Source organism: Silurus aristotelis (genome assembly GCF_946808225.1).
Source record: "Silurus aristotelis genome assembly, chromosome: 16".
In the NCBI taxonomy this organism is placed as follows: Eukaryota; Metazoa; Chordata; class Actinopteri; order Siluriformes; family Siluridae; genus Silurus; species Silurus aristotelis.
Window position 1 is genome coordinate 6409856 of NC_139589.1, and position 19148 is coordinate 6429003.

A 19148-nucleotide genomic window follows, 5' to 3' on the forward strand; every position below is an offset into this window, starting at 1 on the left:
TGTAATTTAAGTTCCTCTTCAGTGAATTAGTGACCTGGTGGCAGACATGGCTCAGCTGATTCAGGAGATGGTGTCATGCAACTTGGAAGCTCAAATCATTAAACAGAAACCTAATCTTATTGAAAATATTCCACTTTTCACATTAGAGGAGTATGAGTTTGCAATGTCTATATTAGTAATGGGTTGTTCATGAACGATTCTTAGCCGTTCGTTTTTTTATCATGTGACTCCCATAAACGCTATGCAGTGCATTACACAGAAAACAGAGTTCTGTAGTTCATCTCATGGGTCCTCTGGTCTGAGACGTTTGTTCTTTTGTAATGTGTCTCCTATATATTCTTTGCAGTTATAAATAACTGTATGAATGATTGCACATAAATTATTACAGCAGTGTTTGGTTTAAAAAAAAAAAATCCTGAAACCTATATGTTTTCCCACATATGGAACACTATAGAGGTCAAAGATATGCATTTGCTAGAAAGAGTGGGCCATGTAGCTTTAATCATATCAGTGACCTTTCAAGTCCCAAAGGGACTTGTACACAAACATTCCAGGAGGATTATAACAATAAGACACTCAGAACAATTTTTCTGCTCATTAAAGTAAATGTATGAGCAGCTAATACAAAAATAATCTATATGTGTATATATTAAGGTGAGACCCCCTAAAGGCTGCTTGCAGCAGTAGGGCAGTGCTTTAGCCAGCTTGCATGAATCCACTAAGACTGACAGTATAGCAGTCCATGTCCAACATCAACCACCAAAGTAGGAGGACCAAAGGCTGTTCTCCAACGTTTCTAGCATAGCATCACCTGGAAAAAATAGATGAGTAGGCTTTTCTGTAGGAGAGGGAGAGAAATTGAGGCATTACTATAAACTCTATTAAATTTTTTAATCAAAGATTGTGTGTAATTGTTGTCAATCAAATCCAGATCTTATGTTAAGGGTTATCTTTAGCATGGAGTAGGAAATGGCCTGCCCATCAAAGTCTTAAAAGGAGGCATCTGTGTTTTTGGTTTGGGTGTCATACAAATATGACAAAGGTCAGTGACTACAAACTCCACACAATTTTTACCTGTTTTCAACCTAGCTTTGGTTATTATATCCTTAATATTAATTTATTTTAAAAATATATATATAAAATAAGTTATTAGTTACCTTTAGGACTATATTTAATTTTTGACTGGCCCCTTCTACTCATTTGTACACAAAGCAACACAATGAACAAATACAACAAAAGCTTCAGGAAAATTGCAACACCGCGAGAGTTTTTTAAATCATAAAATCTTGATTATGCGTTTGGTCAACAGAATACCCAAACAAATCTCTAAATTTTTTGTCTCTCCACAGAAGTAAGGATAACTCGGCAGTTACTTAAAAATGCATTCATAGAAACATTATGAATTAGATACATAATGCGTGTGGTATAATCAGACATAAATTCTAATTACCATTATAGAAACACCGTTAGGCTTGTTATGCTTTCATGTGACACAATTGGATAAATAGGATTTCAACACAGAGGCAGGTAGAACAAATAAAGTAGGAATTCTTACCTCATTATGTAAATCCCACTTCTGACAATATTAAACTGTTAGATTTCTTTCTTTGATTTGTTTTGTATTTTATACGATATTGTAGAGGCACAATCACTTTGTCACACACATCCTGCCCCATGCATTAGGGAAGGTTTGCCAAGTGACTCACAGGCAAGAGTCAAATAGTAAACTTTTCACAGTAAAGTTTCTCTCTATATATTTCATTTAGAGAACAAAGAATATACACATCAACAAAAACACATATACAAAATTATTGGCTCAGACAGCAGTGTTTGTTTTGAAACAACAAATCCTGAATCATTTTGCCACATTTGGAATGCTAGAAGGGTCAGAGACAGTCTGACAATCTGGACAGAAAAGAAAACAAGATAAGAAAGGAATGTAAACAGTGGACACAAAGAGTGGGCCATTAAGATTTTTGCATATTAGTTAGCTGATAGTCACCTTACTCCTTATTGTAGGAGACCAAAGTTAGGGTGTTGGTCAAGTCTCTGCCGACCTGTTTTATGAATCTGTCATTAGCATATAGCATTCTGGCAGAGATGTACAAAAGATGACCTGGAGAGGAGAACGCAGGTTTCATAGTCATGGCTAAACAGACCACCCAAGGGGTTGTGGGAGCTTCTAAAAACAGAGAACCTCATGGAGAGGTACTTACTGAAGACATTTCTAACAAGTGTGTTGAGGAGCGATGCCCCATCTGAGAGAAAGCCACATCATGTACATTTCCTTTATGTGCATTAACAATAATATATGGACGTTTAACCAGCGGGAAACCTGCTGCTGTAGGTTTTTTAAAGCAGCATCAGTCTGAGTCACTCATATTGAGTGCAGTAGCACAGTTTGACCATCCTTTTAGATTTCTCGGCCTTTTTTTCTGGCACAGCTGCTTAAATCCATCAGTATATCAAAACTGAGGAGAGGAAAGAAAGAGAAGAGAAGGAGAAAGAAGATCTTTCGAGCAGAGCACACCTACACCTCTGAGTCATCTTCTCACAGCCCAGCTTTCTCTCTCTCTCACGGCTGCTGGGTGATTTATATCTGCGTGGGTGTTGTGTATGTGTGTGTGTGCGTGTGTGTGTGTGTGTGTGTGTGTGTGTGTGTGTGTGTGTGTGTGTGTGTGTGTGTGTGTGTGCTTGTGTATGCTCATATCACGTACATGTTCATACATATGTGAAGTTGCGCTCGTGTGACTCCATTCATATGCGTAAACATGTCTGCTTGTCTGGACAGCCTTAATTAGTTCCTCAGCATAGGCAAAATTAGGACAGTTTTTGTTATGTATTGTGCAAGTGTGACTGTAATGATGTCAAGAGCTTATGAAATATGCAAGAGACGACACGTACATGAGGAGATGTCACTGTGAAAAGGAACGCTTCCTTTTGCGATCCACCAAAATGGAAAACAAAAGTAATCTCTCATGCTTGGCATACCTTCACACAGCTCTACAGCACCTGATGTAGTGCTTTTGTTCATAAGGATCGTATGCGATAAATTTGCATGGCTTTTTAGGCATTCACATAAGCATACACACATGCCGTTTTCGAGTTCAAGCTGAGGTCAGGATCATCAATTCAAACTAAGGCTGATTTGTTCAGTGCATCTTCTTGGGCAGGTTCTCATTAAGTCCAACGATGCTGTAGCCAAGCTACATCTGCATAATGCTGCTGTCATGAGAAAATCTTCATTTTGCCTTGTTGTTTTTTTGTTGTTGTTGCTGACTCTCCTCTTTCTGGATGATGCTATTTTATTGTTTTTTATTTTTTAGCTTGATACAGAGTTATGCATCGATCAACACTAATACTGACCAGGTATTTACAACTATTTTGTTAAAGGTTATTTAAAGTGTGTTGTTGCATTTATTGTTTTTCTTTATATAATGAATTATATTTTAGGACACTATTTTTATTGTGCATAGCAATACCGATTTCTTAAAAATTATAGAGTAGAGTAGTGGAGTGCATTAAGGCTACTTTCAAACCCTATTTATTATATATATTATAAGTAAAAATAATATATTTTATGTATTATTTGAATTAAAATCAACAGTAAACTTTTGTTTTTGCATCCATAGATACTCTAGCATTGTAATTACCTTTGTTAGTTTTACCTCGTCTTTGCTAACGCTGCTAAAACTAAACTTTGGTGATGTATGTAGAATTGTTGGGCAATACAGTGCCGATATATTAAATCAAATGCTAAAGGTTATATTGAAACACAATCTATTGCAATTCTAGTAGCTTATCATCATACTGGCCACATTTAGGTGATACACAGTGGGTCAATCCTGCTGTTTGGGACACTGACATATTGAATTAATAAACTGAATATAGCCAGTTCTGTCTGGATGCATCCTGAATTCCCTTTGTAGCTCTGTGAGTTTAAACTAAATTTCATACATTCTCATCTCTCCTGAAATCCTCCTCTAAGAAAAAGAAATTACTTGAGAGGAAAAAAGCATAAGAGAAGAGGACACTGAAGAGATGGAACTCATGAGAGTTTGTGGGTGGCGGTGGATCTGTGAAATGTAAGAATGAGTTAAAACCAAATGAATCCAAACAGCAGTGTTCAGGAGAGAAGGTTGGCTACGCTGGATAAAAATGACAGAAGCAGAATGAGCGAAGAAATAAGCATCGATAGATGGAATTATATCAGTGGTCACTGAAACTCCTGCCAGAGTTCTGTGTTCTTGCTGAGCAAGCAAACCATCCTCTACTTCGGAAGACATTAACTGGAGCAACGGTGAGAAATTACATAGGTTTAAATGTTTGAGCGGAATGATATGAAAAATTCATGGCATGGTAACTACAAAAAATAAATAAATAAATAAACCCTGCATTTCTTGCTGAGCTCTTAAGGTATATAACTCACAGCTGAGGAGACCTGCGTTTAATCACTCATTTCAGTTTGGTTGGAGTTAGGATTTTTTTTATAATTTTAACCTTATTGCATATCAATTAGCTTAGGTTCTTTTAGTTCTACTGCAAAACAGCATATGCTGCATATGATTTTTTTCTTTACAGATTTACAAACTCAAAAGTCCAAAAAACAGTGCCTAGACATTTATACATGTCTCTATGTGCAGTCTTAGAAAAAGAAGGATTGATCTAAACACCTCAGAAGTCTTTTGTTGAGCCTCTGACGAAACCTGAAAAGGGTCTTTGCAGAAACTTACAACAGAATGTCAGAGAAGGCGCCATTTAGACCTTTTTAGGAAGCTAATAACAATTAACTACACAAAGAACACTTGAAGATCTTTTTTCTTCTTTGAAAGAGTGTTTCATAAGAGTGTGTTTTATAATTTAGAGTAATGTTCATGGTTTTATAGTTTATTTATTACTGACTGTAACTTGTATTCTACCTTCTTATATTACTGCAGCTAGCAAGCAGATTTGACTAGTGATTATTTAAAAAATCATTTAAAATAAAAAAGGAACAGTTTAAAACATATTGCTGACAGTTGCATACATTTCCATATATCCATTCCATGCATATAGCCATGTAGTCTCCATAAACACTGGCAAATAAATGGGTCTAAGTAAAAATCTCAGTCACTTTTAATATGACCCTGCCATGAAATGCAACCGTTTCTGCAAGTCAGTTCATGAAATTTCTGCTAGTTCTCCCTCTGTGAAATTTAAGTGCAATCAATGTAACCTGGAAGCATCTAGGAGCAACATCTTGGCAACAAAACGTCACAGGAAGACCACACAAAGTCACATTAAAATCACATTTTAAAATTCTTGTATTATTCACAACAGAGTTCTAAACTGCCACTTTGATGCAACATCAGTAAGAAACTATGCCTCTGTAGCTTCATGAAATGGGTTTCTATGGCCAAACTACTGCCCACAATCCTAAAATAACTATAGGGCAATATAATGGCAAGCATGGTGTAAAGCACACTGTTATTGAACTCTAAACAAGTAGAAACGTGTTCTTTAGATATCTGGTTATCTGTTTCCTTGTACAGAGAATGGTGGCTGATATAATCCCAAAGGTGGGGGAAACTCCATACTAATACCCATGGCTTTGGAAAGATAGGGTCCTACAAATTAATATCGATGTGATGGTTGGGTGTTCACATATGTATTTTTTGTCATATAATGAATCTCTTAACAAGCACATTCAGCAGGTGATGTAGTTTTATGCATTATGCAGCTGATGATGTAGAGCCAACAGCTGTAGCCAGTAGCAAATACTTTTATGCAAATACAAATGTAAAATATTTTATACAATTAATACAAATGTAGACACTAAAAACAAAAAAGAAAAAAATACACAAACGCTTTAATATATATTGCATACTTTCCTTAAATATATGTATTATTTTGCATGCTTCTTTAAACTAAAACAATTGAATTCTCTTCAACTGGATGGGGATAAGAATACCAAAGTGCAGACCTCAGACAGTGTTCATTTTTATCTTTTTGCTACTTACAGCCATAATGGTAGTAGTAGTTGTCATACCTATTGTCAACTTGTCAACTCACTGCACCTAAAATTATTACAACAATTTTTTTGGGTATATGTTTTAGAGGGTAAACCAGCACACCCATATACTGTTCTACAAATCTAAATTGAAAAAAAAAGTTAACATTAATGAATCTGAATCCAAATCATCTTTATTAACCAGTATCATGGGTTGCATATACAAGGAATTTGTCATAGGGTGGAGGTTCTATAAATAGAAAACTTTCCTAGAAAAATAGGAAAATATAATAATAAAGTAATAAAGAAAGATAAAGAAATCAACTATACATTTTGTGCAGAGTATGTAATATCTAATAATAATGTAAAAGTAAGGGAGAGAAAATAATAATTTTCCAGGTGCAGGTTTGCAATGGAACTCCTTCTTTGTTGCTTAATGAGTAGAATGTTGGACTTTAGATCAAAAGGTTGTGAGTTTCGAAACTCAGCTCCACTAAGCTGCCACTGCTGGGCCCTTAAACAAGGCCCTTAACTCTTAACTGCTCACTTGTATAAATGATATAATTGTAAGTTGCTTTGGATAAAGCTATCTGGCAAATGCTGTAAATGTTTTCTATAAATTTATTCATGTGAAATTACAAAATCATATCAGTGCAGTGTCTTATTTCCTTAGTCACAATACACAGAAAGGGTTTTATAGTGTAGTCATGTACGGTGCCACATGCTTATTTATAAAAGACTGACGTGTCTGTGTACAGTATTGTGTATCACAATGCACTACCCACTGCATCCCTGTTGCAGCAGATGCCATTTCCTGATTTCCTGCTCGCTTATGTTCATTTGATTTCACCATACATCATACAGCACTCATCGTGCAATGTTACTGCCTGTTTTTTTTTTTTTTTTTTTTTAAGGGATAAGGGGCAGGGATTATATAAACCTTTTCATATCTACAAAGCCTTAAAAAACATGGCTGACAGTAAGCAATAGAGTCGTGCCTGACTGGAAGGGTTTGAAGTTGCCTTCAGAAAATCCCCCAGCTCTGCAGGGGATGGCAAAAAAAAAAAAAAAACAGCAAGCATGGAGATGCTCGCAGGAGTAGTGTATCAGCCTCACAGTGCACAGCGTACTTCACAAGGCCTGCTCAATCCTCTCTGCTGTACCAATTTAAAAGAAAAAAAACACTGTCGGAACAGATGAACTGAATCGAAAAAATGGGCGTTTTTGTTCAACATACTGTTGCCTAATAGTATTTCTTTTGAGCACAGCCAGTGTAGAATCCTTGAAGGCTTCATGTCGTGTAATAGCTTTCTGAAATAGTTCTTTAGAACACATAATGAAAAACTCCTTTTCGCTTTCATCTTAGGTATGTACTGTCAAAACAGTGCAAACATGCAAAAAACATTTAGAGGGAGTTAGACTTACAAATGGACTAAAAATGAGTGATCAGTGGATATAGAGATGCTTGCTTGTAAAAAGCAATGAAAGAGCGAGAGGGGGATTGGAAAAGGGTGCAGGTAGATGATTGAGTGTGTTCACTTCTCCGCCTGCATCCTGTCACATTGCTGCCATTCATCAGCTCGAGTTCCTGTATGCGGGTGCGTATGGATGCAGACAAACCAGACAGTACTGCATAGATTCTTTTTCAGTATGTATGAGAGCTTTGTGTATTGTCTGATACTTGAAACTGGGGGTATAACACAATGTCACTTCTACTGTCTGTATCTATGGTGTATTCAGATTTTAAGTGGTTTATATCAGTAAGGGTTTTAGGATACCACTCTTCATGTAGAAACATTGGAAAAAATAGAAGTCAACAGCATTAGCATGTATAAATTCTGGTTCTAAAAGTTCATCAATCTTAGCTACATCACTCATTGTTGATCTAAACAATCCTACAATCCTGTTGGTCTTTTTTATCCTGCTTGCAATTTTTTTTTTATGTCGGCAAAAATACTAATTGTCAATTTCCAAAAATAGGAAAAAAGTAGATTTCAAGTGACCTAAACCAGTCAGTTACTTAGGTTGCATAATTGAAAGCTTTATGTTCATGAACTTACACACATTTGAACATACGAAAGTATAAACTTCCCACTTACTTAATTTCAACCAAATATATTAAATAAAAAGGTGATTATTTATTTGTGTTAGTAGTCTCGTTTAGAGTACATTTGTTGCTCCAGAAAAAAAGCTGTACTCGTCTACACAATAAGACCTTATATTACAATTCTAATTACATTTTTATATACAGTGTAACTATATGACTTGGCAATGGCTAAAAATACTTTGTACGCAAAAGTTTGCATGCCCATCTTTTTCCTTGTGTGTTTGTAAAGCAAATGTCTTAATTTAAAAACATTTCCGCAATTTTCGCATCATGTTCTGTTACAGAATGTCACAGTGCATGTTGGAATCCATGACCCCAGACCATGATGCTTGTATTTGTTTATATGTAATAAACAAAAGTGTTGAGACTTTTTGAAATATAATGTTTGGTTTTCAGAGGTCTTACATTATGAAGACAGTACTATGTCGTATACTCAAAATACTTGTGATTTAATGAACAGCCCAATGAAAATAAATTCTTTTTTTTTCCCCTATAGATATTTAGCCCTGCCTTTTAATATCATGACTAACTGTCATAGCTTCTCTCACTATTTCTGTGTTTGTGTCTGAGGTATCCCTAAGGCAGGACAAAACTACTTGGCTGTCTAACACTGCTACATTGCTGCTAAAGGGCTTGTCACTGTAAAATGTGTTAATGGCTCATCCTAATGGCCCAAAACAGGCTCTCAATGCCCCTGGCTCCAGTTACCTCAACACAGATAAGACTGCCATCCATTTAACACAGCTTATGATCATTTCAGCTGGGTCCCTGAAGACCATTCAGGTTCAAATGCTTTGTTTGTCGGATTAATGTTTTCAATGGATTTAGTGATTGATGCATTGCATGAGATCAGAGATTGTGGTGACGTCACGCTGTTTTCAGAAGATCACCTGGCAAATTTTTTTTAGCTTAAAATACAAATAGCTGTGTCAGTGTTTTAGGTCGCTAATATTTGCGAGCCTGAAAGGGTTGTCTGGCATTGTTTGTGTTTTTCTGAAGCGTTTTTTGTAGCGTTAGTGGTGTTGCTTCGAACCCTGAGTGGGCGAAGGCCACAACGGAGCAAATCAGCAGAGACAAAGATGGCAGGTGGGAGGGAAAGAAAGCGCAAGAGAGAGACTGTGTGTGAGTGTGAGAGAAAGAGACGAAGGGGGGCAGTGAAACAGAGGAAGTGATACGCAGTTTTGGATACTACAGCTTTGTCAAATATCCAAAGCAGACTGATGTGATTACAGTAGGACAGTTCACACAAGGTTCCTGGTACCAAATACAGATATGTACATATGTATGTTTTCAGTCTTTTAGAGTCAGTCAGATACAGTCATATTTGTAAGAATCCATCCAATTAGATATATTCATATTAGCTTCAATTTGTTAATGTGATGACACAAATTGACTTGTAATAGCTAATTAACATTCTAAGTGAAATATTAATTGCATAGAACAAGCTGTGAAGAAAGAGGCCAAGATTCTGAACCAAGTATTGATGTTGTTCAACATGACTAAATACCTGTATAATAGGTTTGTATATGCTGTCAATACTGTCTATAAATATTTCCTCAAATATGTCCTAAAGCCACGCCCACACTCAGATATGAACTGGCTGATGGGTCTCATGGGTAAATGCTTAGGCAGCATCTCCATGCCAACGCAGAGGAAAGGCAAGAGAAATGAAAACTCCTCATTTATTTCATTATTTATCCTCATCAAATTCATGTCACCATAGCAACTGGAGTTTGCATCTCTCTCTCTCTCTTTCTCTCTCTCTCTCTCTCTCTCTCTCTCTCTCTCTCTCTCTCTCTCACACACTCTCTCTCTCTCCCTCTCTCTCTTTCACTCTCTCTCTTTCTCATGCTCTCCCTCTTGCATTTTCTCCTCCTCAGGGAAAGAATCATCAAACTGAAAGACAACAGAGATGTTCTGGCCAAACAATCTCCTACACACAGAGATGCATCCCATCCCCTTTCCCCACATACCCACAGCATGTTGTTTTACATTCACAAAAATTAGTTTGTACACCTGTCTCCTTTTTTTGAACATTTATGCAGTCAATAAGCTGACTGGAGCGGCAGTGACTGCAGTTCCTCTACACAATATAACAGAGTGCAAAAGAAATTTCTGTAGGGCTAATGGAAGACATTGATAGGCTCTTATTCCCTATCTCACTCACTCTCTTATTTTTTATTCTTTCTCTGCCTGTCTCTTTCTGTGCCCAGTGTGTGGCGACATTCACGGCCAGTTCTTTGACCTGATGAAGCTATTTGAGGTAGGGGGCTCACCCGCTACAACGCGATACCTCTTCCTAGGAGACTACGTGGACCGGGGTTATTTCAGTATCGAGGTAAGAGGAAACACACATCAAACACCAGCAACAGGGTGCTTTTCTAAATTGCCCCTCATTGTGAATAAGTGTAAATATGAAAACCTGTGATTCCCATTTCCTACCCAGTGTTCCCTGTACCAGGTTACTGAGAATGAATGAATGAATGATTCACAAAAGTGTATTGCACATTAATGAAATGTTAACCCTTTTGATTAGCATACTTTTAGCTTGACAAGTGTGAGCTAATAATAGTAGATTTTTCAGGGTATAGTAGATTTTTGATAAGGATGTATTAACAGAAGTATTTCCCAAATATAATGAATTTAGCTTATGAATAGAAGTCATTTAAGAAATAATTTAAAAGGATTTGTCTTCTACTTCAGCTTGATGTATTGTCTGGGACAGTAGTCATGAAAAACATGAACACGCATTAGTGAGTGTTAGAGAATGTACAGTATTTCTTACCTAAAAGATGTTACATGTGTCATTTAAAAGCTCAACAAGTTCTCACCATTAGTTAAAACCCTGTTGAGATTGTTTGGGCACATGAATTTATTTTGTCTGTCTTAGACACATAAGCATTTGTCTTACTATTCTTTAAACAACATACATGACCAAGCTGGTTTCCTCCTGGGGAGACCAAAAGGTCAGTGATGTCAGATATTCCTCTCCACAACACACATGCAATGCACACCCTAGTTGGATTTAAGTGTGGTTTAATCAGTTGATTTGACTCATTATTTGTCGTAATAGGAGTGGAACGTTTAGGGTGTTAGCAGCTGGAATGTGTTGCATTTTTAAAGATGACAATGTGTCTAATAGCATCTAATGGTGTAATTTGTGGCAAATGCATCATACTTACTCTACACCTCTGTTTCTGTCCACAGTGTGTTTTGTACCTTTGGTCGCTGAAAATCCTCTACCCAAAGACGCTATTTTTACTAAGAGGAAATCATGAATGTAGACATTTGACAGAATATTTCACCTTCAAACAAGAATGTGAGTATGAGATTCATGCTTCTCTGCAACTTGTTCTCTTACTTGTACAGTGTTATTTAACACTCTGGATGAGAGCTTCAGTCTTCACCAAAAACACGTCATTCTATATGTTCTAGAGCAAGCAATTTGTTCTTTGAATTCGGAGAAAGCAAGTTTGGTTTAACACATATTAGTTTTAGTTTCTGAAGCGGGCTTTTTTCAGGTCACCAATCACATTCAAAAGCACTGTTCATCTGTGTGATGGGAACCCCCTCCAGGGTCTACCGTAAGAATGTACGTTGTGAGAAATGATTGCGCCATGACTTTCCTGGGATATTCTCCAGGCCCCTACAATCTTTTGTAGGATAAGCAGTAAAGAAAATAGATGGATGGATGGATGGATGGATGGATGGATGGATGGATGGATGGATGGATGGATGGATGGATGGATGGATGGATGGATGGATTAATTTATTATAGATTGTTTGTAGAAAGAAGAGATTTTTTATTAGGAATAAGACACCACATTGCATTTTGTTTATGAGGAGATTTCTTTTATTAACAATTATTTATTATAGCCATGATGATATTTTGAACGTCCTTAAAGTCAAATTAAACACATCTATAAAAATATAGACTGATATCTGATGAATGTGTGTAGCCAAAAGTATGTGGTTGTAAGTTCACCCCACAAAACTGTTGTCACATAGTTAGAAGCACACATCTGAAATGCTTTTGTTTGCTGTGGTATACAATTTTCCCTTTACTGAAACTTATGCTCAGACCTGTTCCATTATGACAATGCCCTGTGCACAAATCCAGCTCCATGTAGACATGTATTGCCAAAGTTGGAGCATAAGATATCGAGTGTTCTGCTCAAAACCTGTGACCTTAATTCCACTGAAACACTATGGGATGAACTAGAACTCTGACTGTGCCCCATCCCTCTTTACCTGACATCAGAGACTGGCCTTGCTAATGATTGTGTAGCTGAATGAGTACAAATTTGTACAGCCATACTCCTCATGAATCTAGTGCAAAAGCCTTCCCAGATGAGTGGAAGTTATTATAAACACAAATAAGGATTCAATCAACAAGCACATATGTGTAATATAAATCCATCCATACATCCATCTTTCTTTTGGTCAATGGATTACTTACTAGGTTGTGTCAAATCTTTTCATCTGTCGTTTAGTATCATATTAGGAGTAAGGAAACATAAAAAAAAACTAAAATAAGTGGATTTGAGAAAAATAAGAGACTTAAAACAGTAAATGTAAGTGTGCTATATGGAACAGGAGACATAATACAGTAGGTTTGTGATCTAAGGAGTAAAGAGAAATTTTCGATAGAGTGCATCAGGTGAAAATAGCTTTGTTCTTAAGGGAGGAGCCGCTGACTGTGGGGGAAGGCTGCAAAACACATGATGAGATAATGCTCACAAGTAGACCTATCCCATGAGGCAGACAGAATACAGACACAGGGTAAGGGGAGGCAAGTGGCGAGTTGGTGGCAACCTATTTCTGTACCTACTCTGCTGACCTGTCACCATGGATACAAATGCCTCTGAGAGGCAGCGAATTAAGATTTAATGAAAAAAAGGGAACACACACATCGTCCCATGCAGAGAGGGACCTTTAGAGGGACTGGTGGTGGTGTTCCTTCTGTTTGTTTGTAATGCACAGAAACACCCAGGAGGGCTAGGAAATTTCAACACCGAAACTAAACTGGGAATGAAAGATCACTGTCAGAGCACTCAACTGTTTCTTAGTACTAAGAGTATAAGAACAAATGTTTTCTTATTGAATACGGTCTTGCCAAGATACTTTATAAAAGCAGTACACAAAAATGAAAACAAACATTACAAAACAACTAATATAGTGAATGTGTGAAGGATAGACCAAACCGCTAAAACCAAATATTTGAAAATAATCAATCATTAAACTATCTGAATGTTGATTTCCTAAGTAGTTAAGAAATATTTTTTCTTAATATTTAATATCTTAAAATACTTAATTTTCTTAAAATATATAAATATAAATATAAAATATAATTTTCTTAAAATACTTAATATCACTTAATATTAGTTTTAGACTATGACCAACAATATCTAACATACAGCTCAGTTTAAATGTTGTTTTTTTCTGTGGAAACATATCAAAATGAGCTTCATGTTTTAAACTACTTTTCAAGCTCTGTTTTATAAAAGATCAATCAACAATTTCTGACCAATCAGTACTGAAAATGTAACTGTATTTATCCTCTGGTATACGTTATAACTCTTCTTCTTCTTTCGGCTGCTTCCATTAGGGGTCGCCACAGCTGATCAGTCGTCTCCATATCACTCTGTCCTTTACATCCGCCTCTTTCAAAAACACCTGCATGTCTTCCCTCACCACATTAATAAACCTCCTCCTTGGCCTTCCTCTTCTCCTCAGAATTCTTCTACCAATATGCCCCAAGTCCCACCTATGCCAATGACCCAACCATCTCAATTGCGCCTCTCTCACCTTTTTCCAAAATGTCCTACCTGTACAGTCCCTCATTTCTAATACTGTCCCCCAAATAAGCCAGCTCGGCCTCCTGTCTTTTTATCAATGCCACTGTCTCTAAACCATACATCATAGCAGGTCATACCACAGCCTTATGAACTTTCCTTTTCACTCTTGCAAATATAAATGTTATAACATAACATATCAACATTTTTCATATAGGTGAATATTTTACATTAACCAGAGAGGTAACAATGTCACCATATATGCTACAGTAAACTAGCTAAAGTTAGTACAAGACAAAGAAAAAGAGCTTTCTTTCTTTCTTTCTTTCTTTCTTTCTTTCTTTCTTTCTTTCTTTCTTTCTTTCTTTCTTTCTTTCTTTCTTTCTTTCTTTCTTTCTTTCTTTCTTTCTTTCTTTCTTTCTTTCCAGCTAAATCACAATGAACAAAAAAACCTAAATTCAAATTTTACTTTTGGGTGTTTCTGAATAGCAAACATACAAACTCTCCAAACATCCCAAGAGCACTCAGCAGCCACTATAAAAAAAATAAATAAATAAAAAAAAAATCTGGCTCATTCATTACAATCTTTTTCTAGCATTGCAATGTGTCCTGAAACTCTGAACACATGCAACTGGCAAATAGAAGCAGATACACATCCAGAGCTTCAGCTATTATTTCATTTTGACCTCATTAATGATGGTGTAGAGACATAGATGGATGTTTTGGTAATGGTTACATTCCTAGATGCTGACCACATAAGGTAATATATGGGGTTTTTTTTTTGCACCATTATGTCAATTTTTAGAGACCGTTGTGTACAAACATCCTTGGAGATCAGCAGTTTGTAAGATACCTAAACCAGCCTTTCTGGCACTAACAAGCATGCCATAGTCGAAGCACTAAGGTCACTTTTCCCCATTCTCATTTCTGATGTAAATATTAACCGAAGTGTTTGACAAGCAGCTGCGTCCATTGCACTGCTAACATATGACTGACTGTTTGGATCATTGCCTGAATGAGAAGGTGTTCCTATTTAAGTAATATGTGAGTGAATATTAGATATGTTAGAAATTGCCTATTCAATATGTTTGCAAAATATCTCACACTGATCATTCAGCTTCAATGTTTTCGCTCAGGTAAAATCAAGTATTCAGAGCAGGTGTATGACTCCTGTATGGATGCATTCGACTGCCTTCCCCTGGCTGCCCTTATGAACCAGCAGTTCTTGTGTGTCCACGGTGGACTGTCCCCAGAAATACACACTTTAGATGACATTAAGAAGGTAAAAGCATTCTTTCAGTTCCAGTTTTTTTATCTATGGGTACTGGGCAGTGTTTTATGTATATTCAGTGTATATTCGTTACTATACATCTCTGTGTGACCTAGTTGGATCGGTTTAAAGAGCCCCCAGCTTTCGGACCAATGTGCGATCTCCTGTGGTCAGACCCCCTGGAGGACTTTGGCAATGAGAAGAGCCAGGAGTACTTCAGCCATAACACAGTCAGAGGCTGCTCCTACTTCTACAGGTAGAATTGTACACAATTTACACGAGGTAGATTTGAAACACGACAGCTAAACGACACATTTCTCATTCTGGCTCATAAAACTGTGGTTATGGTTTTGGTTCTGGCATTAAAACTTTCTGCTTTTGTGATTATCCATGTGTCGATATGGATACATTTTTGTGTGCTTGTGTGAGGATGAAAAGGGGTGTGCATGTGTGTGTGTAAGAAAAAAAGATAGAGACTTCTTTAAGCCACTATTTTTCTTTATTAACACATTTCTATTTCAATCTAATTTCTAACAGTTCTTCTCATTCCTGTAATGCTTTGGCAAAACTGTAAATTGCAACAGTCATGCCAATAAAGCTTGTTGAAATATAATGAGATAAAGAAAAAGAGACATAGATAGATAGATAGATAGATAGATAGATAGATAGATAGATAGATAGATAGATAGAGAGAGAGAGAGAGAGAGAGAGAGAGAGAGAGAGAGAGAGAGAGAGAGAGAGAGAGAGAGAGAGAGATGAGAATGCAGTCAGCTTGCAGAACCTGGACAGACTGCATGGCAGTCATATCTCTCTCTCTCTCTCTCTCTCTCTCTCTCTCTCTCTCTCTCTCTCTCTCTCTCTCTCTCTTTTTCTCTGCTCATCCCACACGTACCACCACCAGCCTGTGAATATTTCACACTCTCCACTGAAAATCTCATGGAACAATGGAGGGCATGTATGTATCTGTGAGGGGGTTTGAGTGTTTGTCTGTATGCTTGTATGTATTCTGGAGGAAAGAGACAAACATTTTTGTAAAATGAAAGCTTGGTGTGTATGTACAGTTAGTCCAAAATCTGTGAGATTATCATCATGGGAATCAAGCAAATTATTTCTATTTATACCACAATGCTGTTGTATTCTGATTGGTGAGAAGGTGTTGATTAATTTTCTATATAAACTTCAAATCACAAGTTTATGTTAATGTTGTGATTTAAAAAAGGTATTGTTTCTATAGTAACATATACTTTCCAGATTATGGAATGTAAAAAAAATGTACGCTCATTGATATGGTGAATTTTTTTTTAGGAGAGATGTTTATTTAACATTTTTTAATGTATTTGCCAATACCAGAACTTTGTAACATTTAGTAAGGTTTCCACCATAGCATAAATGGATTTGCATTCTCTGGTTTCTCATGTCAAGGTGTGTCTCTGTTCATAAGAGAGGAAAAAAATTGTGCTGGCAAGAGAATGACAGTTTATACCTGACATAATGGAAGTGATAATTTTAGTTATTCTAATGAGAAGTCTACCTCCTAGAATACACTACAGCCATGTTGCAAAGTAAATTCATGAGAACAGGAGGCAGATGCAAATGCAGAAATACATTCGGTAGTAGAGATGGTAACTTAGTCAATGCCTTTACAAAGAACAAGTAGAAAATAAAGGGCTTAAATAAACTGGTAAATTGAGTAACACACAACAAAATGAACTCAAAATTCTTAATTGTGTACTAGGGTGCACTCTGGAGCTTACAAATATGGTTGCCAGTACCTACATTTCCCAACAACAATGTCTGCATCTGAAATCACTTACTCGTTTACTCATTCACTAATATCTACATAGTGCATGGCAGTTGAGTTCACTAGTTAGTAAAAAGGAAATACAAATAAATAAGTGTCCTGCGTCAGAGATTAAAAACCATTCAGACAATTTGAATCATAAAAGTTACACCTACCCTGTATTAACACCTGCGATGTACCATAAAACAAAAGTTTGTTTCATGTTTGTTCCTGTTATGTTTATAATGTACATTTTAAAGTCACATTTGTCAAGTTCACATATTTCAAATAAAAATCATCAAGCATATAAAAATACATTATCTTTAGAACATTGTCGCAGGGTTTCCTGTCAGTGTTTTCCAGCAGACTCCACAGCTAAACACTATAAAATCTATTCAGTCACGTTCATTTGCTAATTTTGGTTTTTGGGTGAAACATCTTTTCCTTGGAAGTAAAGGAAATCTTCTTTTGCACAGTGTCACGTCATAGTATGGGAAATAATGCGTTAGCAAGTGTATGTCACAGTGCATTGTGGGTACAAACAAGTGATCCACACATCTATGAGCAGTCACAGTAGTCACAGAGCCAGCTAGCCAGCTAGTTTTTGAAGTAACACAGAGTTACCAAGCCTTTTATTGTTTGTCTGGGTCTGGGGTCCTTGGATTATTAAGACTTTTCTTACTGTTTTGTACTACTAACTATGACTCCCATCATTTGTTTCTTTATTCAACTGTGTGACATTTAACAGGAACTAATATGTCTCAATATTAAATGCAACAGTAGGCAGTTAAACCATATGGCATGTCATTTGTTAATAAGTCAACGATTGTAATATAAGCAAAAAATTAATTTTGAAATCTAAAAAAAAATTATCAGCAGCACCTGCTGGCATATTTATTTAAATTTTAAATGCAGAAAAAATGCTGTTATTTACTTATGTATTCAATGGCAAGGGAGAAAATTTTCATGATTCAATGCTCTATTTTTAGACACCTAGAGAAAGTCTAGTGAAATCTTTTTGTTTCCAGAAAATGGACTAAATAAGTGTATTTTCCTTATGCATTCTTATTTTTCACATTACATTTTATATGTGCATTTTTATATTAAATGCAACAATTAACAAAAATGTATGTTGAGTCCAAAATTGGATACAATAAAAAAATTATACATTTTAAATTAACTCATGAGATTCAGATTTCTTCTGTGCCTGAAACTTAAAGAAATCTTTGAGAGAGTAGAAATATGTTGCATAAAGCAGAAGACAATGTCACGATTTTTATTCTATCTATCTATCTATCTATCTATCTATCTATCTATCTATCTATCTATCTATCTATCTATCTATCTATCTATCTATCTATCTATCTATCTATCTATCTATCTATCTATCTATCTATCTATCTATCTATAGAAGCTTTGTTTATATATATTGATTGTTTTAAAGAATTGTGACAGTCCTAATATCTTCATATGCACATCCATACACCCACACACTCTCTCACACACTGCAGGAGATCACATCACACAGTGCATTTTCCCCCCTATAGGACACATTAGAGCCCCGGTGTGGGTGTGGGTGTGAGTGTGCCTGCCCACATTCATGTTTTATACATTTGTCTGTTTTAAAAAGAATTCATGTGACCTGTCCAATGCAGGCTCATTAGGCGTGTGTAGACCTACATAGCACACTTTACACACACCCAGTTTGCAGTTTTACACACTACAACCCCTTGGATGTGTGTGTGTGTGTGTGTGTGTGTGTGTGTGTGTGTGTGTGTGTGTGTGTGTGTGTGTGTGTGTGTGTGTGTGTGTGTGTGTGTGTGTGTGTGTGTGTTTAAGCCTCCAAACTGTGCTTCTTACTCTGCCACGATAGATGTCTGGCCTCCCACATTTGAGGGTAGTAGCATTTTCTCTCTGTGTCCTCTCTCACTGCTAGATGATCATTAGAACCCAGTTGAAGAATAGCTGATCATGGTAAAGGAAAACACATGACAAAGCAGATTACCACCATCATGTGCTACATATAAAAACATGCAAACACAGAATGAAAGTACATACCACACAAAAATTCTGTTTTGAACCACAGCTCTGTCTCTGTATTCAGAATTTTGAATGTGGGTGAGACACAGTGAAAGAATCAGTGCGGCACTGAGCCAGGAGAAAACTGCAGCAGATTTGGGCCAATCAATAGCAGTGCTTGATTCATC

The 19148-nt window shown here is 36.5% G+C and overlaps 1 protein-coding gene across 2 annotated transcripts in view; it reads left to right on the forward strand.

The window, feature by feature from the left end:
- The window catches only part of ppp3ca (protein phosphatase 3, catalytic subunit, alpha isozyme), a 49033-nt gene that overhangs the window by 17414 nt on the left and 12471 nt on the right, over positions 1–19148 (forward strand). For both annotated transcript variants that reach the window (XM_083565465.1, XM_083565466.1), the window contains exons 3-6: positions 10310–10434; positions 11304–11415; positions 15028–15173; positions 15278–15417. In XM_083565465.1, the coding sequence (XP_083421591.1) occupies positions 10310–10434; positions 11304–11415; positions 15028–15173; positions 15278–15417 (523 nt within the window). The remainder of the gene's footprint in view (positions 1–10309; positions 10435–11303; positions 11416–15027; positions 15174–15277; positions 15418–19148) is intronic.